This window comes from Sminthopsis crassicaudata, chromosome 1 (genome assembly GCF_048593235.1).
Source record: "Sminthopsis crassicaudata isolate SCR6 chromosome 1, ASM4859323v1, whole genome shotgun sequence".
Lineage (NCBI taxonomy): Eukaryota > Metazoa > Chordata > Mammalia > Dasyuromorphia > Dasyuridae > Sminthopsis > Sminthopsis crassicaudata.
The window spans coordinates 530,616,071-530,643,860 of NC_133617.1; the positions used below are offsets into that span (position 1 = coordinate 530,616,071).

Here is a 27,790-nt window from a genome sequence, read left to right on the forward strand (position 1 = left end):
TTTTAAAAAGAAAACAAATTTAAAAGCTAAAACTTTTGCTACTTTAAAAACCTACAAACCAAATAATATTAAAACAAGTAACAGACACACTAAAACAGAGGCCATATAAAGTGAAAACATTGTATTTTAACATGCTTTCCAAACCAAATATTAAAATCAATTGTTTATTTTCAACAAATTATTAAATTCTACATGCATACTTTTAAAAGTCTAAGCTACATATTAAACAGCTGAATACATCCTACTCACATTTCAGATCTTCCAAACATCAACAATCTATTAATATAACTATAACCAGAAGTCTAATTTGGAGAGAGGGTTTTTTTTTTTTTTTTTTGAGCTCTTGGCATAGTCTCTTCAAGAACACTGTAAATTATGGGGTTTTTTTGCATTTTAATCACAAACACTAATACAATTAATTAATTTTTTGTGTTTAAAACAGATATTTTCTTTAAAAAAGTGACTATTAAAATGGTCTTAATGAAAAAAGTAGGCTTGATTCCAATCTGTTGCCTTTTAAAGTCAATGATCACAATAACTAAATCTACCAAGGCCCACTTTTTATGGATTTGTTCCATCAGCACCATAAGAACCTTTTCCAAATGTTAGAAATGTTTCACAAGGAGAATAGTGCTTGGTTTACAATCCAAACATTTTATAAATATTTTACAGCTACACACATATACAGCTTCACAACTCATGCGATAAGCAGTATCTAAAAAAATCATGTACTAAATCTCAAAAACATTTAAATATCTATTTAAACACAGTGTCTTCTAGGATTTTTTTGTATGAAAAGTAATTTGTAAACATCTTTTACCTTTAGTTCATGCTTGATTCTTGTGTGTGTTTGTGTGTGTATGAGACTATAATTATTTGAGAAATGATCAAGGTTTGCAAAAATATTACATTCCATGGGTAAAGTACAAGTCATATAACCATGTGTTACAGATACAGAAAAAGAAATTCAGTATTTAAAAACACAAAACAGAAATTCCATAATTGTTAGAGTTGATGCTTTTCTAAATACAAGCCAACAGTGTTCCACTAAAAATGTCCAAAAATAAGGCCTCTGAAATAAATATTTCTATTCTTTAAAAAAAGACATAATAAAATGTTTGTCACATGGTTGGTGTACATATAAAAGTCATCGAATTAAACCATTCTGGATGATGTGTCCGATGTAAAATGGCCTAGGTTTTGCTTCTGCCGACGTCCTCTGTTGTTCTTAGGGCATTTTCTGTTTGTTTTTTAAAAAAAGAAAAAAAGAAAGTAATTATTGCATTTAGCATATTATAAAAGTTTTCCAAGATACTGTAATTTCAAACACAAAGAAAGCAATATATGGTGTGGGGAGGGAAGGATGTGCCATTCAAAAGGGAGGGTATCAGTATAGCACTAGATTCCATTCATTCAGTAGGGTTGGGAGCAGAGGGGTAGAACACATTTTTCTTTACATAGTGATGTAGATCACTGGGATTTTGGTTGTTCAATTGTCTTGTCTGACTTTTTGTGATGCATTTTGGGGTTTTCTTGGCAGAGATATTGGCGTGGTTTGCTGTTTCCTTCTCCAGTTCATTTTTACAGATGAGGAAACTGAGGTAAATAGGTCTTAATGGTTTGCCCAGGATCACACAACTAGTAAGTATTTGAAGCTGGATTTGAACTCAGGAAATGTCTTCCTAACTTCAGAACTGGCACTCTATCCAGTGCACCACTAGAAAGGATAGGGTAGAAAGGATTAAAACTGCCCTAAAAATTTAGGATAACCTGTATTGAGAAATTAGTTTTATGTTTTAAAAAAAAGACAAAAATAAACCATTTCTTGAGGGCTGTTTACATCCCCCAGTAGTACTTTAAGGTTTTCAAGGGCTTTCTTCCCAATGTCTTGCATCTGCATGATGTTTTCATATACAACAAATATATTTACTATGCAAGACAAATATTACTATTCTTATTTTCTAGATAAAGAATATGAGGTTAAGGGAGGTTAGGTATTTTGCCTAAAGTCACACAGCAGAGTAGAGGCTGAGAAGGACAAGAATAAAATTCTTTTCATTACTATTATAGTATATTCTCAATCATACTACACTGTCTTTGATTGGAATGATTGGACTGCCATGACAGAAAGATTTCAATGACAGGGAACGCACAGAAAAGACTAATAACTATGTATTTCTGGCAAGTCATTTGATTTCTAGGGATATTAGTTTCTTAGTCTGTAAAACAAGAGGGTTGAACATGATCTCCAAGGTCCTTTCCAGCACTGATATTTTATGTTCTTAATAAAATTAAACACTCTTATATTAAGGCCCTTTCAGCCATCCTGGGAGATGTCTAATCTCAGAAGAAGTAAATTCTAATGGCAATAAAGTTGAAGTTAAATCAATTGCCAACTCTAGAATCTAACCTTAGCAAGCATTTGAGTCTGTGCACAAGACTATTTGTATTGGGGGTGGAAATACAGGGAACATGGTACACTGTAAAATATTCAGAATTGTTTAACAATTAGGAGAACAATAAATAATGGGCTTATGAGTGAGAGGCAGGGACAGAGAAAAAGGAAAAAATGCATACAGAATGGCCAAAACTGGAGATAACCAAGAGCATCTATATAATCTACAGAAAATGCAGGTCAGTGTGTTCAGAAATGAGGCACATTGTCATGAATCCTTCAAGACACACACTGAAATTTTGCTCATTGTTTAACTTTTTTTTTTTTTTTACAATTCCCTTTGCCATTCAGACTTCTAAGTGCTTTTTTATATCCTTGTTTCCTGATCTCCAAAACATGCTTCTATTTTATTTGCATTATCTTCTATACTGTATACAGTTACATTATATTTGTAGGAAGAGGAGCCAAACCAGACCAAATAGTTATCAAGGAAGTCTTTTGCTTTGTTAATATTGTAATAATTTAATATTTTAGTATAGTTAGTTTATTCATGCATTTAAAATATTATTCTGACAAGATATCCATAGATTTTACCAGAGTGCCAAAGGAACCATGATATGAAAGAAGTTAAGAATCTTTGATCTAGGAAATTTTTTTTTCTAACAATTTGAGATATTCAAAAATGGGAAGTACTGCTGTGAGAAATGGGCTCTCCTCCTTAGGGGGCTTTAATCAGAGCCTGAATGACCTCCTTCTGGTGATTTTTGAAAAGGTGATCCATTTCAAGTTCAGATCTTGAAATACTTGAGGGATTATTTTTCAAGATATTTCAGGAAGGAAAAACTATCAAAAGAACAGGAAAAACCCAGGTAGCATTAATGCTCAAAAAAAGGATTCTGAGAGAATGTCATTTACAAACTCACATGCCTACTTTTCATATTTATAAAATCTTTCTCAGAATATGCTGTGTCTCCAAAATGAAAATATGAGGAAGGAACAAATAGGTTTTACTAATGATTCTCTGCATCTGAACATATCTTTGGAGTTGCACATTTGCCTGAAAGGTATGTTGATTGCAGAAAAACACTTGACGTTATCCACCTCCAGAAAGAGAACTGATGGATCTGGAATACAGATTGAATATATTTTTTCTTTTCTTTTTTTTTTTTTTTTTTTTTTTGGAATGTGGATAATGACTAAATAGGTTCTGCACGGCTTTATAATGAGAATTGTATTTCTTGCTTTTTCAATGGATGAAGGGGGTGGTAGGAGGGAGTCAATGTGCAACTGAAAATAAAAATAAAATTTAAATTAAAAAGGCATTCAACTCAAAGCAAATCATGGCTTTCAAAATTTTTTCCAATAAAGAGACCTTCATACATATATGCTGAGTTGTTTGGTTTTTTTTAATTTGATTTTGATAAATGCAACCATGGGGATAATTCTTTTGAAGGATACTTATATGCTCAAGAAAGATGCTTACAATGACCATAGAGAATGTCCTTCAGAAGGGCCAAACAGAAGAAGGATGCCTAATAGATGGTAAGGTTTTGCTAATTGCATCAAATCCCACAATATGAGAAGACTTCCTCACTGAGGTTTATTATTACATAAAATAAATGAAGAAGAGCATTTTTTCAGAGTAGTTCTCTAGGGAAGCTACTAGCAAGAAGAAGCCGTTTGGGAATCTGTCTTGCTTAACTATGTATATCTATTTTTCTTTTGTTTCTAGTGGGTGAGTAAAGTTGAAAGAAGAGAAATTTTTTTTTTCTTTTCATTGAAAAAAAAGTTAATTAAAAACAGAAAAAATAATAAGTACTGAATTACACATGCTTTCAATAAAATAGATAGCAAAGACCATGAAATTTACAAGGTCTATATTTCTGACAGAACCAAAAAAACTGTTATCTATGCTCGGAATCCAGACTAGTCTCTTTTATAGAAGAGAGAGTGAAGAACCTGGACTGGACTGTCCCTTCACTGTATAATTATCAATGAGTTTGAGGAGTTCCAAGAAGGCTTCCCACTTAAAAACAAAGAAGAAAAAAGATTTAAAGAAGCAAAAGGCAATTCTTATTTGAGTCAGGACATTGGAGGGCAAAAGAATTTAGTAGAGGAGAAACAATGAACACTTAGAAAAGTAACAGATATGAGGTTCCTCATTAGGGGGAGCTGAAACCTTTGACGACAACTCCTAGAAGTGATGATACTGACTTTCCAGTACTACCAGGTAAAACATAATCCATTAAAGGTTAAAAGAGAATCTGGTCTCAGACACTTAACACTTCCTAACTGTGTGACCCTGGGCAAGTCACTTAACCCCAGCCTCAGGGAAAAAAAAAAAAAGAAAAAAAAAGGGTTAAAAGAGTAAGAGCAGTAGTGGGTGAGTTCCTACTCAGGGTTACTGACAGCTATTTGTTTGATGATAACAGAGAGATCTGCTTTTTTTTTTTTTTTTTTTGTGGGGCATGTATCTAGGAGATATCAGGGAACCTTCCCAGACCTGTCAAACTGGATGACTATTATTTCTGGTGACTAATGCGGGTTTAACTGCCAGTATTGCTAAATATTGTTAAGTTTTGATCAGAGAAATAAAGAGTTTAGGGGCACAGGTGATGTTTTTCATCACTGAAGCTTAAGAAGAGAAAGGCAGAATTCATAAGTGAGAAGATGCTTACAAAGATAGTATCTAAAAAGAGGATTTGGTAGGTGACACACCAGATAGGACTTGAAGTTAGAAAGACCCGAGTTCAAATCCTACTTCTAGCATTTATTGACCGTGGGACCCTAGGCAAGTCACTTAAATTCCGATGCTTCAGTTTCCTCCACTGTAAAATGTAGATACTAATAGCACTTATCACTCAGGGTCATTGTGAGAATAAAGTGAGATAATGTATGTGAAGTGCTTTGTAAATCTTAAATGCTGTTACTCTTGTCATTATCATTTTTATTTCTAGACTTTGGCTCCAAAAAAATAAATAAATAATGATAGGTTGTTGGCCAGAGAGGGTTACCTACCTAGCAGGTTAAGAATGTGGACCTGGAATCTTGCAAATTTAATTAAAAATTAAAAAAGAAAGGGAACACTGACAAAATTCACCATACTTGCTAACATGGAGAAATGCTACAATAGAGCTGATGGAGATGCTCAGATTTTCATAGGACATGACATGTAAAAAAGGAGCTGACACTAAACCCATTACCCAAGACATCTATTATACAAATTATGTACAAATTATAGGGAATAAACAAGGTGTATTAAATGTTTGATGCAAGGAAACATAGTGGGATGAGACCAGAGTATAGCCATGGAAAGAAATTTTTTTGATCAGATTTAGGATTTAATTTTTAAATATTATTCTTATTAAAGCAATAAAGCAGCTATATCATAGTACAGTAAAAAGATTATGAAACTGCAAACGTACTATGCCTAGATTTCTATTCCTTTCAAATATACAAAATTAAGTAAATTTCTTTTTGTCTTCCCTCTTCCCCCACTGTAGAGATAGCTATCATTAAATAGGTGTGTGTGTATGTATGTGTACACATAGATATGGATATAAAGATGTGTATACATATATGATAAACAATAATTTATAGTACATATATATAGATATATCCTATATATGTAAAATCATTCTATGCATATTTCTATTTGTCAGTTCTTTCTCTATATAAAGAAAGCATCTTTCTTTATATATCTTACATATCTATATATCTATAATTTGGTTATTTATAATAATCAAAATAACTTATTTGCTTCAAGTTGTTCTTAAAACAGTATTGCTATTCCTGTATACAATGTTCTCTTGGTTCTACTCATTTTTCTCTTCATTATTTTGTGCAAATCTTTCCATGTTTTTCTAAGATCATTGAGCTCATCATTAATTACAGCAAGAAGTATTCCATCACAATCATATACCACAGCTTATTTAAACATCCCCCAACTGATGGGCATCCTTGCAATTTCCAGTTCTTTTCTGGGCACATGACAATGTTTTGTTTTGTTTTTTAATTTTCCTTTCCTGTCTTTTTCTAATTTTTTCTTATTTTAGTTTTATTTTTTAAAAAAGAGAAAAACATTTTAAAAAATAAATCTTTAGGTATAATCCCAGATTTCTCTCCAAAATGGCTGGATCATTTTACAATTCCACCAACAACGAATTAGCATAGAGATCTCCAGGTGGGGAAATTAACAAAGATTAATAAATGTTTTTGTAATTTATAGTCCTTTTAAAGAGCTACCTAGGGATGGTCAGAAGTGACTAACCAAGGTCAAATAGCTAGTATGTGTTAGAAGCAGAACTTAGCTCAAGTTATCCTGACTCTAAGCCAGCCCGGTTCTAACCATTTCTTCATCATACTGCCTCTCATATTCACAGAAGATTATAATACAAGGAAGAGAAATTTGATGAGAACAAATTAGAGATTTAAATAAAGGACTCTAAGAAAATTTGGTATACAAGAGAACACTTTCCACTGGGGTTTCTAATAGCTATATAGGTTTAACTTGGTGAGTATCAAGGCCATTAAAAGCAATATGTGGTGACTAATATGATAATGTTTTGCATGATTGAGCATGTATAACATATCAAATTACTGTCTTAGGGAAGGAGGGAGAAAGTCTGCAACTAATTTTTAATAAGTATTAAAAATTGTCTTTATCCATAACTGGGGAAAAATAAAATGTTATTTAAAATTAAAAGGTAATATGTGGGTAGGTAGGTGAAAGCTTGCTCATATAAGTAAATTAAGGTGGTCTGTGAAGATTGAGATAATCATTTGTGGTTCCACATTCATGTGGAGAAAGCAGCACCATCCTCAAGAAATTAAAAAGCAGCTCCTAGATTTCAAGGGGATAGCACCATTTTTATTGTAGGGGACAAGAAGGTACACATTACTATTCTGACTGATATTCTGACAGCCCTCGTTCTTTTTGGTCTGTCTCCTTCCTTTTCCTGGAACTAGTTTCATCTCCTTAGTCTATTGGAAGGTCAGGAGTTTTCCACTTGTTAGCATGTCTGAGCTTGTAACTAGGATTGCATTTCTGGTTTCTCAGCTTCTATGATGAGCACGCCAGAACAATTTCCATGCTTTCTCCTTCCTCACTTACAAACATACATATACAAAAGATATAAAAAGAGAGCAAATTCTGTACCTTCTTCCCATGCTTGCTTTCTGAATTCCAGCTTTGATACAGTTATAAGATTTAAAGATGAAAGAGATTTTAATTATGGGGGATTTTTAAAATTTACTGTGTCATGAATCTTTTTTGGCAGTTTGGGTAAGCCTCCTTCTCAGATTAATGATTTTCTTTTTGTATTCCCTGTAAAACATTGGGTTTTTCATTTTAGGGTTTTTGTTTGTTTGTTTTTTAAATTTTTGGAATATTGTGGTCAGTTGTGGCCACATTTTAGACAGGGCTAAAAAATATCCTAAGGAATATCAAAGGGAGAATCAAGAAGGTGAGAGTTTCAAAATAGTATTTTAGAATGCATAAAATAAGATTACAATGGAAACAAGTTATATTTGATAAATGTATTTATCAAAAAATCTACAGCCCTACAGGTAAAAATCTCTGATCTGGTACAATTCTTTTATTTTACAGTGGAGGAAACAGAGGCCCAAAAGATCAACTAAGTCACCCAAGTTTACACAAATGTAAAGAGAAGAGTTAGAATTTAGACAAGTCAACAAAGATTTATTAAGCAAAGACTATGCACATAGGAGACTGTCAGAAATATAGTCTGAAGAGGAAGAAATGGTAGCCTGGGCATCTTCCTTAAAAAGGAAAGCAACCATTGAGAGGGAGATGCTACAGATCAGAAGAACTTAAGAAACTCAGGGCTGAAATGAACTTCCAGATTAAACCTAGGGAAGTCCTCTGAAGCCAAAAACAGTACTCTTTCTTTCATACTCTGATTTACTCCTCTGATCAAATCTAGAGACCATGCTCACTTCTCACCCCATTTTGGGTAGGGCACTAATCAACTGAAGGGCATCCACAGGAGTAGGATTGGGATGGTGAGGATCTCAAGATCCTGACACATAAGAATTGAGTTGAAGGAATTAGGATATTTCATCCAGAGAAGAGAAAACTATGAAAAATAGAAAGATTTATCTATCTGTCTATCATTTATCCATCTATCATCTAGCTAGCTAGCTATCATTTACTATTATCTATCACCTATTATCTATTTATCTATCAATTATCTATCTACCTATCATCTATTTTCTTTCTTTTTTCTTTTCTTCTCTCTCTTTCTTCCTCCCCCCTTTCCCCACTCCCTACCTCTTCTCTCTTTCTGTATTTGAAGAGATACCAGGTAGGAGAGGGATTAAGTGTTTTGGCTGACCCCAAAAGAGAGAAGTCAGAGCAGCAACTAGAAGCCCAGAAAGACAGATTTCTGCTCTTCATAAGGAAAACCTTCTTCATTTGGAAAAATAAAATACTAGGTTTTAATTAAAGACTTCTAGAGAGGGAAGCCCACTATCTCTCAAGCAGAACATTCCATTTTTGATTACATCTAATTTTCATGAAGTTTTCCCTTAGATCAGGGGTGCCTTTTGGAGTCAGCCAAAACAGACTGAGTCCTTCTCCTATCTAACAGCTCTTCAAATCCAGAAAGATCAAAGAGAGGGAGGGAGGGAGGGATGGATGGAGAGAGGAAGGGAGAGAGGGAGGAAGGAAGGAGAGGGAGAAGGAAGGAGAGGGGGAAGGGGAGGGAGAGGGGGAAGGGGAGATGGAGAGAGAAAGGAAAGGAGGAAGAAAGGAAGAGAGGGAGGGAAGGAAGGAAGGAAGGAAGGAAAGAAGGAAGGAAGGAAGGAAAGAAGGAAGGAAGGAAGGAAGGAAGGAAGGAAGGAAGGAAAGAAGGAAGGAAGGAAGGAAGGAAGGAAGGAAGGAAGGAAGGAAAGAAGGAAGGAAGGAAGGAAGGAAGGAAGGAAGGAAGGAAGGAAGGAAGGAAGGAAGGAAGGAAGGAAGGAAGGAAGGGAGGGAGGGAGGGAAGGAGGGAGAAAAAAAAGATGGAGATGTTGAAGAGATCAATCCATCTATCAATAAACATTTATTAAGTGCCCACTATGTGCCAGGCACTGTACTAAGCACTAGTAATATTTTTTTAAAGGCAGCTCCTCTTGGGACAGGAAATGCCATCTTCATGCAGAGAGAGAGATATGGAGACTGAATATGGATCAAAACATATATTTTTGCCTTTTGGGAGTTTGGGGTTTTTTTTGTGGTTTTTCCCTTTTGTTTGATTTTTCTTTCACAACATGACTAACATGGAAATGTTTTAAATGATTATATGTGTATAAATTATATTAGATTGCTTGCTGTGTTGGGGATGGAGGAGAAAAGGGAGGGAGAAAAATTGGAGCTCAAAAATCTTACAATAATGAATGTTGAAAACTATTCTTACATATAATTAGAAAAATAATAATAATATGCTATTAAGTAAAAAACACCACACCTCACCTCAAGTCCAGATTTAAATATTGTTTTGTTATTTTATAGATTTAAAAAAATTTTTTTTTCTTTTTCTGAGGCTGGGGTTAAGTGACTTGCCCAGGGTCACACAGCTAGGAAGTGTTAAGTGTTTGAGGCTAAATTTGAACTCGGGTCCTCCTGAATTCAGGGCTGGTGCTCTATCCACTGCGCCACCTAGCTGCCCCCTATTTTATAGATTTAAGAAAGAGATAGAGAAAACATTAATAATGGAATGTAATGAAGTCAAAAGAGTAAGGTGTCAGGCTTAGATTTAGAAGTTTGAACTAAATCTTTCTCTGACACATTAATTCTGTGACTTGAGAAAAGTTCTTTAGCCCATCTGAGCCTCAATTTTGTCATATGTAACATGGGACCAATAATACCTATGCTAACTATTTCACAGGATTATTATAAGACTCAAACCTTAAAATACTGTATAAACATCAATTAGTTATTATTGAAACCTCTTCAGAAGTTGTTTATAGAACTGCTGAACATCATCTTTGTTTCCTAAAAACTCAGACAGAGAGAAATTTAAAATAATGAAGATGTTATAACAATGAAAATTGGAATCAAAAGACTTAAGATGCTAGTTCAGCCATTTCTGCCTGTGTAATCCAAGTTTATTCAGTTTCTTTTTCCAGGCTTCAGTTTGACTAGTTAATCTATAATATATAGTATTAAGATTCCATGATTCCATTACTTAGGTAATGATCATCCTTCCAATAAAACTAAAAATAAAAAATATCTCAATTATCCAACATCAATTGGAAATGATGATTAAAATTCCATTATCTGTGTTTTTTATTAATTTTATTTTCTAAAGTTAACAATATTTTCTCTCCCTCATACTGCTTTTATAATTAAAAAGAAAAACAAATCAAAACTTTTGCAATAAATAGTCAAGTAAAACAAATTCTCACATTATTAGCCTTTCCTAAATTAGCATGAAAATATAAAAAGCTTCATTGTGCAGTTGCTATACATTATTGACTTGAAATTCTATTACAATGGCAGCTAGATGGTATAGTGAATAGAGCACTGGCCTGAAGTCAGGAGAACCTGAGTTCAGATCCAGTCTCAGATACTTAACACTCACTAGCTGTGAGATTTTGAGCAAATCACTTAATCTCAATAGCCTCACCCTCCTCCCAAAAAAAAGGAAAAAAAGTACTGGGCTTAGAATCAGGAATAACCTTGAACTGAATCTATCCTTTCATATTGTCTGATTATGTAACTTATGAAAAAATTTTAACCTATTGGAGTCTCAGTTTTACAATTTGTAACATGGGGTCAATAATACTTCTATTCACTATGGTAGAATTATTGTGAGGCTCAAACCTTTTAAGTACTATATTAACATCAGTTACTTCTGAAGTCTCTTCAAAGATTCAAATTATATGACTGTTGTGAACTCCATTTTTTTAATAGAGATAATTTCCAACTATATTATTTCATTAAATGGACTATACAGGACATAATTTATCCTTTTCTTGATGTCTAAGGAAAGAAAAGTAGAAATAGTATTTGATTTAGATAACTGAAGTTCAGTCATCTTGGACATTTATTGATATTGATCAAGTCACTTGATAGTTGTGAATTCTTTCTCCTGCAAAATGAGTGTTGACCCAGAGGACTGTTAAAGCTCATATGTTCTTTGTAAATATCCATTATTTGGGTATCATATTGCTTGCTTTCCCAATGGGTGGGGGAAGGACCAGAAGAAAAGAGAGAATTGGAATAAAGGCTAAGAACAAATTAATTGATTTAAAATAAATATTTATTATTGTGCTATATTGTAGTAGAGTGACATCCTTGAGATTGTTATGTAAATTGGAATCATTGTCATTACACTCAGATTCTTAGGCATGCTTAGGGTACAGTGTGCTCTAGCCCAGCCCATGTCCCTTGCATGCTTAAGTTCTCATGTTGCTATGCTTAAAGGAGAGCATTTTCCCTCATCTTTGTTCCCTGCTATCATGTGTCACTTCTTGTTTTAGCACTGTGTTCCACATTATAATGTCACTACCTGATTTTACCCACGCTCATTTGGGCTGAGGGTACCTGTCTCTTCTAAAGAGTAAAGAAAACCCAATTTGCTTCTTTCTTTGTTATTTTGGTTATTCTTAGTTCACCTATATGGTTGGAGTTATTAGATGACTTATTTCTAGATTTGAGGGACATTGCTGCCCTGTTTCTCTCTTTTTTCCCCATAGTATTTTATTTTTCCAAATACATACAAGGATAGCTTTCAACATCCACCTTTGCAAAAACAATTTTTTCTCTCTTCTCTCCCTCCCAAAGATAGAAAGCAATCCAATATAGGTTAAAAATGTACACTTCTAAACATATTTTCATATTCATCATACTGCACACACAAAAAAAAAGTCAGATCAAAAGGGGGAAAATCACAAGAAAGTAAAAAACAAAAAAACAAGCAAACAACAACAACAACAACAAAAAGGTAAAAATACTATGCTGTGATCCATATTCAGTTTCCACATTTTTTCCCTGGATACAGATGGTATTTTCCATCCAAATCTATTGAAATTGCCTTGAATCACTTCATTATTGAAAAGAGCTGAGTCCATCACAGCTGACCATCACATAATCTTGTTATTATTGGATACAATGTTATCTTGGTTCTGCTCACTTCACTTAGCATCAGTTCATGCAAATCTTTCTATACTTTTCTAAAATCAGCCTATCTTCTTTTTTTAAAAAACAATGTTAAATGTAGAAATAGCCCCAGACTTGGAGTCAAAAGAAACGTCAATATGGGTCCTGTTACTGGTAAGTAAGGAACCTCAGTTTCCCTCTCCCTACAAATAAGGCATTAATACCAGTGTTATAGCCACTTGTGGAAATCAGATGAGAGGAATGGAATCCCAGGTACGTCAGAGCCAAAAAAGAACTAAAAGATGACTGGTTCAGTTCCCCCCCACCCCGAATAGATAACTGAAGCTTTGAGAGGGGTGAAATGACTTGTTGAGGTCATGAGGTCACAGATAAGTCCTGGGGTGCTCAAACTCCAATCACAAGTTGCCTCTTACTGCAAAAGTACCTTGTGAACTGTAGCACAAATGCACAAGAATGAGGAGGATGGCAAGAACGATTAATGTCCTCTGACAATGTTTAGTTTGGGAGTTGACAACCTCTTTTGGTTCTGTACCCCTTGGCTTTCAGTAAACTTTTCACCACTTCCTATTCAACATGAAGGAAATAAATTCTAGAGATCACTGTGCCTGTATACTGAGTCTGGAATTAGGAAAACCTGAGTTCAAATCCATCCTAAGATATTTTGTGGCCCTGAACAAATCATTTACCCTGTTTCTTCAACTATAAAAATGGGAACAATACAGTCATTTTGAGACTCTAATGAGATAATATTTCTATAGAATATTTAGCACAGTGCCAGGCACATAGGATCTATAAAAATGTTTCCTCCTTTTCCTGTATCCCCTGTTCAATCTGGAAGGAAATAAATTAGAGTTTAGCATGCTTATGTACATAAGAAATAAAACAAAGAGATTAATCTCAATAGAATGCAGGTGAGTTTTCTGGGGTGAGGGGAGGATTTAACTAAATAGTCCTTGTCCTTATATTCCTTGTCCTATAAATACACACACACATACACACACACACACACATACACACACACACACACACACACACACACACACACACACACACACACAGCAGGTGGGGAAACACTGGTTCAGATGATAGAAACATTCTATTTCAGTAATAAATCAGCCTATTTTGTTGAGCATAAGCAATTATTTCTCCATTTTAAAAACCATATGGCTCTGTTGAAATAGGGTGGTAAAGCATGTTTATTTTAAAATATTTTTGATGGAAATGTTTCTTAATCTTTGACAAGAAGGACAGGAACTATCTTGGCTTCTTTTCATAAGTCCAGAGCTTAGTATAATGCCTGGCAGATAGTAGGCACTTAATAAATATTTCTTTATTGACTAAAATTATTTTTATTTTGTATTTTAATTTTTTTACTTATTTTTATTTTTTCATTAATTTTTATAATTATAACATTTTCTTTGACAGTACATATACATAGGAATTTTTTTTTACAACATATCCCTTGTACTCCCTTCTGTTTCAAGTTTTTCCCCTCCTTCCCTCCACCCCTCCCCTAGATGGCAGGCATTCCCATACATATTCAATATCTCATAGTATATCCTAGGTACAATATATATATATGTGCAGAACCGAATTTTGTTGTTGTTGTTGCAAAGGAAGGATTGTATTCGGAGACTAAAATTATTTTTTAAAAAAGGAAGAAAGAATGGGAAGCATTGTTCTCATGAGAACAGAAAAAAACACACAAGAAGAAGTGGTCAAATCAATCAAAACCTGCCTCCATTTCTTACTTGGGCTTCTGATTCAACAGGCTAATTCTATTATTAGTTAGGAGGTGTTAACTAATGAAATGAAACCAAAAAAAAAAAAAAAAAAAAAAAAAGGAAAGTCAGGGAGGAAGGAAAGAAATAATCTACATTAGGAAAAAACTAGAACCAATTTAAATGTATTTTGTCTTGACTCTTTTCAGGTCCAATGCTATGCAGAAGCCAATACTATTCCATAATCCTGGGTAAAACTCCCTGCTTACCTTCAAACAAGTTCTGGTCCAAAACAATTATTTTCATTTACTTCTAATATGAGATTCTGGTGCCCAGAGGCTAAATTGACTTTGACATTAACATCAAAATACATTTATTTAGCTCCACAGGACATTGATAACTGATGGCACAATGTATACAAGATTTTTTTAAATTTTAAAATACAATTTTAAAGTTCAAATCCAATCTCAGATACTAGCTGTGTGATTTTGGGAAGTCACTTGACCTCAGTTTTCCCCATCTATAAAATGGAGATAATAATAACATTTCTCTGATAGGATTATTGTGAGAAACAAACAAGATAATATTCATATTTTTAAAAAAATTAATACAATGCCTGGCACAGAGTAGGAACTATATAGATGCTTATTTTTTTTTCTTTTCTCTTCCTCCCCCTGTTCCTCATGAATCTTCCTTCCCCTCTTTAGATAAAAGATAAAATTATAGAATATTAGAACTGGAAGAGACCTCAGAGATCCTAATCCATATCTGAAGCATGAATCTGCTTTATAACATTCAGCTTCCACACTAAGTCCATCTACAATTTCCCATTCATTTTTTTATCAACTTTAATTCCTTGGAAATGTTTGGTGATCAAATTCAACTCTTGTCTCTCTGTAACTTCTATTAAGTCCTGACTTCTGGGATCAAGGAAGAACCTCTCAAATATTTGAAGACAAACATTACATCCCTGCTAAATTTTCTACACATGAGATTCTCTTGTGACTTGACCAAGATTCTGATTGTTCTCCCTCCTCTGGACATAGTCTAGATTTTCCATGTCCTTTCTAAAGTAGTAATAATAGCAACAATAGTAATAAATAACATTAAAAGTGCTTTTTTGAGATTTGCAAAGAACTTTATAAATACTAACTTTATTCTTCCTCCCTCTTTCCTTGCCTCCCTCCTCTCTCCCTCCTTCCTTCATTCCTTTTGTTCTTTTTTTTTGTTGTTTCTTTGCTTGTTTGTTTGTTTCTTTCTTTCATTAGGGCTTTCTTCCACAAAAATGATGAATATGGGAATGTTTTACATGTTTACACACTGTAACCTATATCAGATTCCTTGGCTTTTTAGGAAGTGGGGACATAAGGAAGGGAGAGATAGAATTTGAAACGTAAAACTTAAAAAAAAAGTTAAATAGTATTTTTATGTGTAACATGATGGGGATGGGGGAATAAGGTATTATTTTTAAAAAAAGAAAAAGAAAGAAAGAACCTCAGGCTGTTTATAACATTTATTGGTCTAGTCAATTTTATTGGACAAATTCTATGACTTGTATAAGACAGGGAGTGAGGAGGTTTAACTAATGGACTAAAATCAAAAGTAGCATGGAGAAAAAAAAGAGGGAGGAAGGAAATGAATTGTGCCCCTTCTGTCATCAACCCCTAAGATCAAATTAATGTTTCTGACATCATTACCTACCTTGTAATGCACATGACAATTGCAACAATAATGGCAATCTGTACAGCTCCAATGATGGCTGCGATAAGGACATGGGTAAGTTTTTGTCTACTTGGAACCACATAGAGAATACTAAAATCTGTCTTTTCACAGTGTTGTCCAGTATAACCAGATTCACATCTGAAAGAAGAAAAAATGAGGTTTCAAAAATTACAAACAACTAATATTTTAATATTTAAGCCTTTTTAATAGACTCATTCTATTACTCTTTGAGCTGATGGGGGAAAATTAAACACAAAATCAAAGCAGTGAAAGTGTAAGATAGAGACCAAAAATCAATATAATGGATCAAAATGGCAGAAATTCACTAATGGGGGTGTTAAACTCTTAGCCTGTAAGTTATATTCAGACTACAACACTGTTGAGTGTAACTCCTCCACTAGATGAAAATGTAATTGGGAAATATTTAATAAAATAAATAAAAATACAAGAAAAAATAGATAATATTACATTTTAAAACTAAATCAAATATGTGGCCTACAATGATCCAAATCTATGGATCATTTGTCCCCCATTTCTATTTGAGTAATGAAAATAACATAATTTTAATTCTCAGTAATCAACTAATAGCAAAAGGATTTCATATAGTATAACAATAGTTAACAAAGCAGCATATATATGGCACTTAATCATAAATTTATATGGGTTTTTTTCAGTTGGAAATATATATATAATAGCTTCTTATTTAATTTAATGAAGAAAATGGTCTAAATGAAAAGAAAAAAAAAGCAGGAGAAACTAAAAAAGCATTCACCAAACAAGCAGAACAAAATATGGGAAAGGTATTTACATTTAGAGCACGATTAAAAAAAAAAAAGAAACAGGAAAAAATTTGGGAATTGGGATGTTAACACAGTAAGGGAAAAATCTTAAAATCAAACAAAATGTTCCAATGAAAATGATGGGTCAATTGGAATTATAGATATACACATCCCTACTTTATAAAAGCTCACTTTATGGACTTTCTAACTTAAAAAATTAAAAAGCATTTTAAGAAACATTTAAAAATATTTTAAAATCAAATAAGACACCAATTAATTTTATTTAATGTTTTGATCATTAAAAGATCATTAAACTAAAAAGAGAATTTCATATTGAAACTCCCATAGAATTTTAAATTTTTTTTCTCATATAGCACTTTTCATATTTTGTTTTATTGTATGGATCCTTGTTATTACTCTACTAGAGTGAAAGCTGGGGTGCAGGTGTTTCAGTCCCACTAATAGCAATATAGAGTAAATCAACAAAAGTCTCAGTGGATGAAGGCAGAAATTGCTCTTAAGAATAGGCCATATACCATGAAATATATTGCATGAAAAATAAGCCACCAGCAGTACTGGGGCCCATATCTCAAGGAACACTGTAACTGATGCCTCCAGATCTTAATTCTTAAGCTATGGTTTCTTTCTTGTTCCCTATATTTCCTTTCTTAAATACTGTGACCAAGGCTCCTGGTCTTCTTTTAGCTACATCTTTAACATTAAAAGATCCCTGGAAAGATCTCATTTTTTGTCTGAGTGAACAGTACTTCCCTGCCTTCCACCCTCATCCCACTGAGGGAATATCCCAGGCATTCCAGACTAACTTTACCTCTAATACTTTCCAGGTCTTATCCTTAGCTAGAGGGGACATGAAGTCTCTGACTGAATCATGACCTACCTTGTTATTCTGCTCTGCGGTAGTCTTCCTTTTTTTTTCCCACAGAGATGAAAATGAATCATTTGCAGGTCTATGACCACCTGCGTTGTGCAATATAGTTGGCTTTCCACAAGATTAATTACCAAATCAAAGAGTAATCAGTCTTTTCCTAATCAGTTTTCTTGCTCTGCAGAAAATCTCTTTCTTTATTGTTTCTATCAGTGTTTTTTTGACTTGTCAGCCCTATTCCAAATGTGACCCTTTCTTTCTGTGTAAGGGAGAGACTGACCAATGAAGGATGACTCCTTAGAGCTGCTTAGATTTGCTCACCTACTAGGTTATAAAGCATGCTAAACAGCTGCTATCTAGTACCAATGCATAATGGGTAAACTTACTCCCAATCCCAAATACCAGGGAGTTACAGGGGTAGAAGTGGTAAGTGGTGACAAGAAGTTTTCCTGGTGGCCAAAGAACCAGAAAGACTGAAGACTCAGGAGGCAGAAAGTACAATTGAGTTTCCATGCAAGAAACGTGTAAAGCAGCCTAGCTGCCCATGCTGGAGGGAAAGTTTTTAACCTTCTCTTCAGTCAAAAGGATGAAAATATACCCACTGTGGTATAACCTTCTGAGGGTCTGGGAGAGACTGACCATTGTCTTTGAATACATATTTCACCAGATGCCTCAGGAAAGAGAACAAATTTGACCTCACATTAGCTGTATGATTTAGAGCAAATCACTTAATCTCTATCTCATTTTTCACAGCTGTAAAATGGGAATAATAGTAGCATCTTCCTCAGTGGGCTGTTAAGAGCACAATGCCTGGCACACAGTAGGTGTTTAAACATGAATGCTTCCTTCCCTTTTCCCTATACTTTCAAAGAGAACAATGGTCAGGAGATTAAGGTGGGTTTTCAACTGAGGAGGAACTGGAGAAGTGAACGGTGGCCCTCTCAGAAGGAATCATCTTTGTGATTTTGGTTCTTTATTAAAACAATTCACAAAGGGCTCTAGATTTGAAGCCAGAAGACATAAGTTGAGTCACGGCTTCATGGGCTGTATTGCCATGGCCCAGTCACTTAGCTTCCCTAAATTTCAATTTCTTTATCTTTAAAATGATGGCCCTGATTTGCTCACAAGAGTTTCTTTGAGGAAGTACTAAGACAACTCTATCTAAAGAGCTCTATAATTGTAACCTGTTATTACATCAGGACTTTACCTCAGAAAGTTACAGGATGGGAGGCTCTAAATGATTTACCATATTTGTATGATGAAATTTCAAATTAGAATTCCTAAAATATACCATATACTAACTAGCCCAAGATTCATTTAATCTTTCTTGAAAGACTCTGAAGACCTGTCAGGAGTTTGCATTTGCCTCAAGCTGCTATTAAAGTGTTGTTCTTTTGCCAGATAATAGGGGATTCCAATTGATGGGCTGACAGATAAAAGGTTTTATTCTAAATTAAACTCCTAGTGGATCAATAGTTACCAGCATGCAAATGGATGGTCATTAGCCCCCTATCTGGTGGGCAGATTTGCTGATAAGAAAAATGATGATACCATTGCTTGCATAATTAAAACAGCTGCCTGGCAATGATTTATAGAGTAGTGTATCATAGAGGAAAGAAGAAAGATACCAGATTTAGAGCACCTGGCATGAACCTAAGGAAGTTGGGGGAAATTCTGAATCCCAGGCCAGATTCCTCTAATTGGTCAGTTTTATATGTGGCTTTTGTTCGGTAGTGTCTTTCTGACCCATCTGGAGTTTTCTTGGCAAAGATACTAGAGTGACTTGCCATTTTCTTCTCCAGCTCATTTTACAATTGAGGAAATTGAGGGAAATGAGGTGAATTGACTTGCTTAGCTAGTAAGTGTCAAAAGCCACATTTAATTCAGGAAGGTTGGTTTTCCTGATGTCAAGCCCAGTACTCTATTGCCACCTAGCTGCCCCAGTCTTATATCCCCAAAAGCAATTTTTGTAGTTTGGTCACTTGCTTTTCAAGGGGATTTGGGTGGGTGGGAGGGGGGGAGGAAGTGGGGAGCAGGGAAAGAAGGCAAGGGAGGAAGAGGAAGAGTACTACTTAAAGAATTTAGAGTAATCCGCCTTACAGAAGTTGATGATAGAAATACAAATCTGAAGTTTCCACTGGATTGTTGAACTAAGGGTAGAAGAAAGTAGCCAAGTTCATGTTATTTTTTATCTTTCTTTCTAGATGAGGAGCATGATATGACAAGGGCTTGATCTTCACTTGCCACATAAATTGGATTTAAATGAGGCAGAGCTGTGCTGCTGAGTCCTCAGCCTCACTGAGTCAATGAAGTCCATTGGCAGCTTCTATTTTATAAGATATTTGGGAGTTTTAATTTTTTAAAATTTAAACTTTTAAATTTAAAATTTTAATTTATAGGTAATGGGAGAAAAGACACAGGGAAGGGAAAATGAGCAAATATTGAAATTCATTTACCTGCCATTTCCCAAGAACTTTTGAGATTTCTTTTTATTTTATTTTATTTTTTGTATTTTTAATCCATAAAAACTGCAGTTTTTATGTTGAGGGTAAAAAAAAAATCACAACCTCATTAAGCATTTAGGTTTATCATGTCAGCTAAGCAACTAAAATTTGTATTTTAATCTGCTTTTCAGTCTGATTAATGAGTTTTCTAATTTTCTATTGTTTTTAGCGCCATCTATAGTTTCTTACATTTCAAATCAAATTTTACTTTTGCAATGCTTGTAATTCTTATACATTTAAGAGATTTATGTCTTCTTTCTACTTGTGTAAAGTTTTAAAGGAAATTTATATTTTTTCCTCTAAGTTTAGTCTTCTAAAAGTCATCAAGATTAACCATACCTGTACATTTAAGAGGTTTCTTCTAAAATGTGATGATAAAGTTAGGGTTAGGGTTAGAGATTGACTGATTTTTTTTTTATTATCAGATGGAGATATTTGGGTTAAATCAGACAGAAATGCTTAATTCTAGTGAAAAAAGCAGCACTCTTTTAGAAAAACAAAAAACAAAGCCAATATGAACTAGTAATCATTGACCTCAGACAAGATCAAATTTAAAGATTCAATCAAGAGAGAAATCTACATTATATGTCAGCCATATTAATATTGTTTTAGAAGCATGTATGTAGTTGTGTATATGTGTGTATATAGATATATATGTGTGGGTGTGAAAACATGTATGTATATACACACACATATATGTATGTATGTATATAGCCTGCTTGGGGGAGGTGAGAGGGATGACAGGAGAAAAAAAAAAGAATAAAGTGCACAACAGAGAATAAAAGAATAACATATAAGGAAGCAAAAGAAGATGGATATTATGAATATAATTTCTTCTATTATTATGTATGCTTTCTTGAAAAAAAGTTGATTGTTACATATTTTGAATTCTCCTTGATGTTCTGCTGGGCACATGACAATGTTTTTTTTTCTCTTTAAAATTTTACTTTTCTCTCTTTTTCTATTTTGTTTTTTTCTAATTTTGTATTAGTTTAAAAAAAAACCAACACATAATTGAGAACCCATTCATACCAAATAATGTGGTGAGCACACTTGTAAGAGAATTTTTAGTATATATAAATATATATATAAGAATATTTAGTATATATGAGAGCAATTGATCCAGGCCCAGATAGTTGGTTGCTGTGCCTAATTCCTAGGTTGAGCTAAGTAGAGAGGATTCAATTCAACAAACACCTATACTACTGTACATCTGTACCTACTATATGTATATGTAAGGTCATTGGGCTAGGCACTGGAGATAGAAAGGGAAGCTACAACTTACAAATAAGAGAATGAGTGCATGGGAGAATATAACATGAAAATAAGTAAATAGGAAATCATTTGAGGAGGAAGAGAGCATTGGCAAATGGAGAGCTCAGGAATAGTTTCTCCCTGGGTATCTGAGGAAATATAGAAGAAATCTAGAAGAAGAAAGTTTATAAGAGAATGCCTTCCAAAAGAAAGCCCAGAAATGGTTTCCTATTGGGTAATCTGGAAATCTGGATGAGATCTAGGAATTCTAAAAGGCAGAAGTGATTTGGGAGCATTCTATGCAAGAGGGAAAATCTATGCCAAGGCTTCTGAATGGATGATATAATGTCTAATTCAGGGATCATCAATTTGGATAAAGAGAGAGAAATACAAAATAAAATAGGAAAATCAGAAGTAAATCAGGTGGTAGAAGGTTTTATATATATGTGTATATACATATATATATATATATATATACATATATATATATATATATATATATATATATATATATATATATATATATATATATATATATATATCAAGTCGAGGAGCTTCTGTTTTGTCAGAGTAACTTTCAACTCTACATCAACAGATAAAGGGCAAAGGAATAGATGCAGAAAACTAGATCTGAGTACAGGGAGGTAGGGAGGAAGTTTGTCTGAGGCAGAGTAAGATGGGGGAGACCAGGGTGTTGGGAAAGGGGAGATGTGAATCTTTCCTTGGTGTCTCCTTCTATCCTTTCTCTTGGTTCTCTTTTTTATTATTATTAAAGCTTTTTATTTACAAAGCATATGCGTGGGTAATTTTTCCAACATTGACCCTTTTGTTCCAAATTTCCCCTCCCCCCCCAGCTGGCAGGTAGTCCAATACATGTTAAATATGTTGAAATACATATTAAATCCAATATATGTATACATTTTTATACAGTTATCCTGCTGCACAAGAAAAATCAGATTAAGAAGGAAGGAAAACTGAGAAAGAAAACAAAATGCAAGCAAATAACATTGGTTTTCTCTTGGAGTCTCTCTTAGTCCCTTTTTCTTTTCTTTCTTCTATACTTTCACCCCTTCTTAACAGGCTGTAATAGAACTGAAGTATATAATTATTTCTTGAACTTACTAGTAGAATAATGTTTTGTTTTCTCTTCTTAGTAATTTTATGTTTTTCCTATGTAGTCACTCTATATTAATATAATTCTGTTTTAAGGTAAAGAAAGTCTTTCATTGCTTATTTTTATAAGCAACTAATCCAAACATTAGCTTTTCACTTATATATAAATCACAATTGATTTTTTCTCTGAATAAATGATCTTTGTTTAAAAAAAAAAAGCTTATCTAATCTTAACCTAGAGATTGTACTATTTGTCTTTTTTCTGACTTACCGACAAGAAGCCTTTTGAGTAGAATAAATGAATTCACATTTTCCATGTATGCAGTAACCATTGAAGTTTTCAGGGCAAGGTATGTGGTTTCCAATATAAATATCTTCTCTTTGATCACTAGCATCTGAAAGAACCACATAAACATATTCATTAAATATCAAAATGCAAGTAAGAAAAAAAAAAAAAGATTTTTATCCCCAAGAATTTTCGATGATAACTAGAAAAAAATAGCTTTGGATTCAAATTATTTTGGAAATTCTATAACATGGGACTATTATAAGCTACTGCTATATGAAAATCAAGTGCTAAATTCCTCTACTAAAGAAATAAACCAAAATTTTCAATTAGAAGGTTTACCTCTGCAATTGATAGATGGCAGAGAAGGTAATGGCTATTGAGCAAACTGGCTAATTCAATCTTTCATTTGTCTAGTCATTACATTGAGACAAAAAAAAATGATATGAAGTAAAAAGATGATTTCCTAAGACATTAAAGTTAAAGCTTTATTTTAATAAGGAAAGGTATTACTCATGCCTTTTGTTTTTGTGCTAGTCATTTTTTGATCTATTTGCTTTTTCTGCTTACTCTCTTGAAATTTTCCTTGTTAAAAAAAAATATATATATATATGTATATATATATATATATATATATAGTTAAGCTAAACCAATAGACAAAATAACTGGGCCTGATAGCCTATGCCATGTTTTGTATCCCAAAGTCCCCCATCTTTCTGCCAAGAGGAGGGAGATATATTTCATTATCAATTTTATGGGACCAAGATTAGTAATTACAATTAATCAGACTTCAGCTACTTTTCCATATTCTTTTAATTTACATTTTTGTGGCCTTTGTGGATATTGTTCTTTTAGTTCTGCTTATGTCATACTGCTTTAACTCACACAACATTTTCCATGCTTCTCTATATTCCTCAGAGCTGCATTTCTTAGGGAAGCAGCATAACAGTAGAAAAAGTATTGTCTTTGCGATTGGACTTGGGTTCAAATTCTGCCTCTGTTTCTCATTATTTGTGTGATACCAGGCAAGACACTTTCAGCTCTCCAGCTCTCAGTTTCTTCAAATATAAAACGAGGAGGTTGGAAACAATGACCTCTTGGGTCCCTTTTAGCTTAGATCAATGATCTTATAGATCACATTTTGTTCAGTCAATGAGTATTCATTTTGTTTCCAGTGTTTTGCTACCACAAAATGTGCTGCTGTGAATATTTTAGCATATACAGTGTCATTCACTTCACTCTTTTCTGTACTTGTTATGTATACCCAGTAGTAAGGAATTCTTGGATCAATAAGGACTTTTTCTACCCCTCTAACTTGATAATGTGGTTGAAAAAAAATCAAAACAAAATAACCTTTCTTTTCCTCTTAAATCCTTCCTATTGCTTGATGTCCAAATCTTACCATGGATTAAGACTTTTTATGCTTCTATAGCTCTCCTTGGGGCAGCTGCCAAATCATGCTGTTGTTTATATGGCATTATGAATTTCCATCTGTTCTTTCTCAACCACCACTGCCAAATCCATTGATTAAGACTTGTCCACTGTACACCTGGATAGTCTGTAACCTTTTTTTTTTTTTTTTCATCAGTCTCTCTTTTACCTCCTCCTATCAATCCTATAGACACACAGCTGCTACAATCATTTTCCATTCCTGCTGCTTTATTTACGGCAGCATGGGCAATGATTATTTTCCTCATCAGCAAGGCACTATACATGACAGTCAGATATCATGCCATCAATTTGCATAGGGATAGCTACTGATCAACTGCTAGTGTGACTGGTGAAAATAAGATTTTTCTTTGAACTTTGAATAGCTTCAATATGCTTCTAATTTGGCTTTTGATTATTCTTTCAAAAAAAAATACAGGTCACCAGATGATAGAAAAGCTTGATTACTTCTATTTGTTAACAATGGGTCAATTGCTGTTAGCCAATAAATCCCACATATTTCAGAATATTAGAAATTAATATGTTGTGTTTGAGACTCAGAACTCATAGATCCACAGAAAACCAGAGCTAGAAAATACCTTACAAGATCATTTTGTCCAACCTTTTCATTTTTTCAAACAAATAAATTATGGCCCCTAAAAATTTCTCCAAATTTTGTCAGATCAAATAAGTAGAGTTGATACTTTATGTCAGACGATATGATATTTAGGTAGATTCTGAAAAGAGTGAATAACTGAATTCAGAGTGCTAATTAATTGACTGATGTCAATATGGAGAGAAATCTCTAGAGGTCTGCTGCAGGACTTTGTCTCCAGTCATTCTCAGGTCAATGTTTTTATAAATGACTTGGATAAAGACATAAATATCATGATTAGCATACCTAAAGATTTCATAAAGCTAGGAAGTATAACTAATGTTCTGGAGAATATAATCAGGCACTAAAGAGATCTTGATAAGGTAGAACAGAGGACAAAATAAAATAAGATAAAGTTTAATAGAGTTCAAACCTTCTGTTTGGGGGAAAGTCTAATTATTAGAAAATTCTTTCTGTGGTTGAGTCAAAGTCTGCTTCCTTGTAATTTCTACACATGGTTCCTATTTTTTTGCTAAAGAATTACATAGATAAATCCACTTAACTTTGTTAGCTCTCAGTTTTCTTATTTGTAAGATAAAAGGTTTAGCTTAGATGATTCCAAAAGTCCCTTCGAGCTCAAAATCTGTTTATACTGTTGCTTTAAAAAAAAAAAAAAAAAAAAAAAAACCACATCCACAATAATTATCTATCCCAAATGTCGAACAAGTTATGGTCTAGAAATGTGATGGAATAGTATTATGTGCTAAGAAATTATGAAGGAGAGAGATGGTTTCAAAGAAATTTGGGAAATTTTATATGCTCTGATACTAAATGAAATGAACAGAACAAGGAGAATAATTTATACTTTAAAAGAATTAGAAACTCTGACCATTGTAATGATGACTCCAGAGTACTAAAGATGAAACCCACTTCCTGAAAGAGAGGTGAAGGGCATAGATTACAGAGTGAGATATTTGTTGTTAGCCATGGGCCAATAGAGAAATTTGTGTGACTATAAACATATGTGTATGTGTGTGTGTGTATAAACATACTATTTTCCTTTTCTAAAAAGTTTATTAGTTATATTTTTGCTGCTTTTATTTGTGGTTGCTATTGTTCAGGCATTCAGTTATGTCTGACTCTTCATAACCCCAGGGATCGTACTGTCCATAGAGATTTCTTGGAAAAGACACTGCAGTGGTTTGCCATTTTCTTCTCTAGTAGATTAAGGCAAACAGGGTAAATGACTTGCCCAAGGTCACACAGCTAGTACGTATCTGAGACTGGATTCAAACTCAGGACTATATATGTTTATAATAGAGGTTTTACTTTACTTTCATTCTCTTTTAAAAGAGGGATTTGGGATAGTAGGAAATAATGTGGATTTTTGTTGATTAAATATACATATATATATATGTTTGTATATATATACACATACATATAAAAACACAAATATATAAATATCCATACAGTTTAAAAACTGTCTATCCAAGATTTATGTCACCTGAGAATGTGTTCTAACCTAAGCAAGGTACATCAGTATTATTACCTCCTTATTACTGGAAGTTATGTATCTCAATGTAACCTAAGTATTCATTAGCATATTATTAACACAAACCACCAGAATCTCCAGATAAGTTTTTTTTTGGATGAACTGCTGTCTAGTCCTATCTCTTCTATCTTGTACTTATAAAGTCAACTTCTTGAAACCAAGGATTAAACTTAAACATCTTTACATGTAACACTATCAAATTTGACCTTATTAAATCCATCCTAAGGATATCTGAGGCATTTAGGAAACATTCTCCAGGAATATATCCTCATAATTTGTGGTATATCATTGTTGAGGGAGAAGAGGGAGTGCTCTCCTAGGTGTGATGTATGTATTTCAAAGAAATGTAGACTGAGGTAAACTTCAAATGTTCTAGTTATTCTCTATACTATATTTAGCCAAGAATAGGCAGAGAATCTGCCTGTTTGAAATCAGAAGATAAGGATAATAGATAACCATCCAGTCTTTTTTAGCATACAAAGGCAGCATCTAGTAACAGATAATGTTGGACATGGAGTCAGATTTAGAAACTCTGGAGTGAGGATATGGAGTTAGAAATCCTGATTCTAATAATTATTATTTATCTGACCACAAACACATCAGTTCTTTCCACGTCAGATCCCTAGTCTTTAAATCGGAGATAACAGTAGCAATAGTAACTTTTTCATGGGGCTACTGTAAGGTTTAAATGGGATATTATACATAAAGAACTATATAAGGGCAGCTAAATGGCTCAGTGAATAGAATATTAACCCTGGAGTCAGGAGGACTCAGATTTCAAATCTGGTCTTAGACACTTACTTACACTTACTGGCTGGGAAAGCCATTTAACCCCAATTACCTTGCAAAAATAAAAAATAAAAAAGGAAGAATTATGTAACTGTCATTTTTATTTACCATCATTGGCATTTTCAAACAAATTCAATACCTGACTTTCAGAAATAATAATAATAACATTTATATAATGCTCTGAGGTTACAAAGCATTGTACAAATATTAACCCTTTTTTTCCCTCACAAAAGCCCTGACAGAAAAGTGTTATTGTTAACCCCCTTTTGCAGATCAGGAAATTGAGACAGACATAGTTGATAAGCTTATGTTTTGCTCAAGGTCACATAGCTAGTAATTGTCTCATAAATGAAACAATCTATTAAAGATTATAACATTTAGAGCTGGAAGGGTCTTTAGAGATCATCTAAACCCAACTCTGTTTTATAAAAGTGATTTGCTGGAGTTAACCATTATTATTAAATATTGGAACCAGGATAGAAAACCAGAATTATTTGACATTTATTCACATGTTGCTTTTTCTTGTTATTTTACTTCTCATGAATATGTTAATAAAAATTTAAATCCTACAAATCATAGATAACTGCTTATACTACTTTTGCATATTTTTAATATGTGCATCAATTTCTCTCTTTTTAAA

At 33.5% G+C, this 27,790-nt stretch overlaps 1 protein-coding gene across 1 annotated transcript in view; it reads right to left on the reverse strand.

Moving 5' to 3' along the window:
• Window positions 1-150: 150 nt before the first annotated feature.
• Window positions 151-27,790, reverse strand: part of TMEFF1 (transmembrane protein with EGF like and two follistatin like domains 1) — a 134,385-nt gene continuing 106,745 nt past the window's right edge. The window contains exons 8-10 of the mRNA XM_074281846.1: window positions 22,772-22,895; window positions 15,944-16,102; window positions 151-1,240 (exon numbers count right to left, since the gene is read on the reverse strand). Of these exons, the coding sequence (XP_074137947.1) occupies window positions 1,156-1,240; window positions 15,944-16,102; window positions 22,772-22,895 (368 nt within the window). The 3' untranslated portion in view covers window positions 151-1,155. The remainder of the gene's footprint in view (window positions 1,241-15,943; window positions 16,103-22,771; window positions 22,896-27,790) is intronic.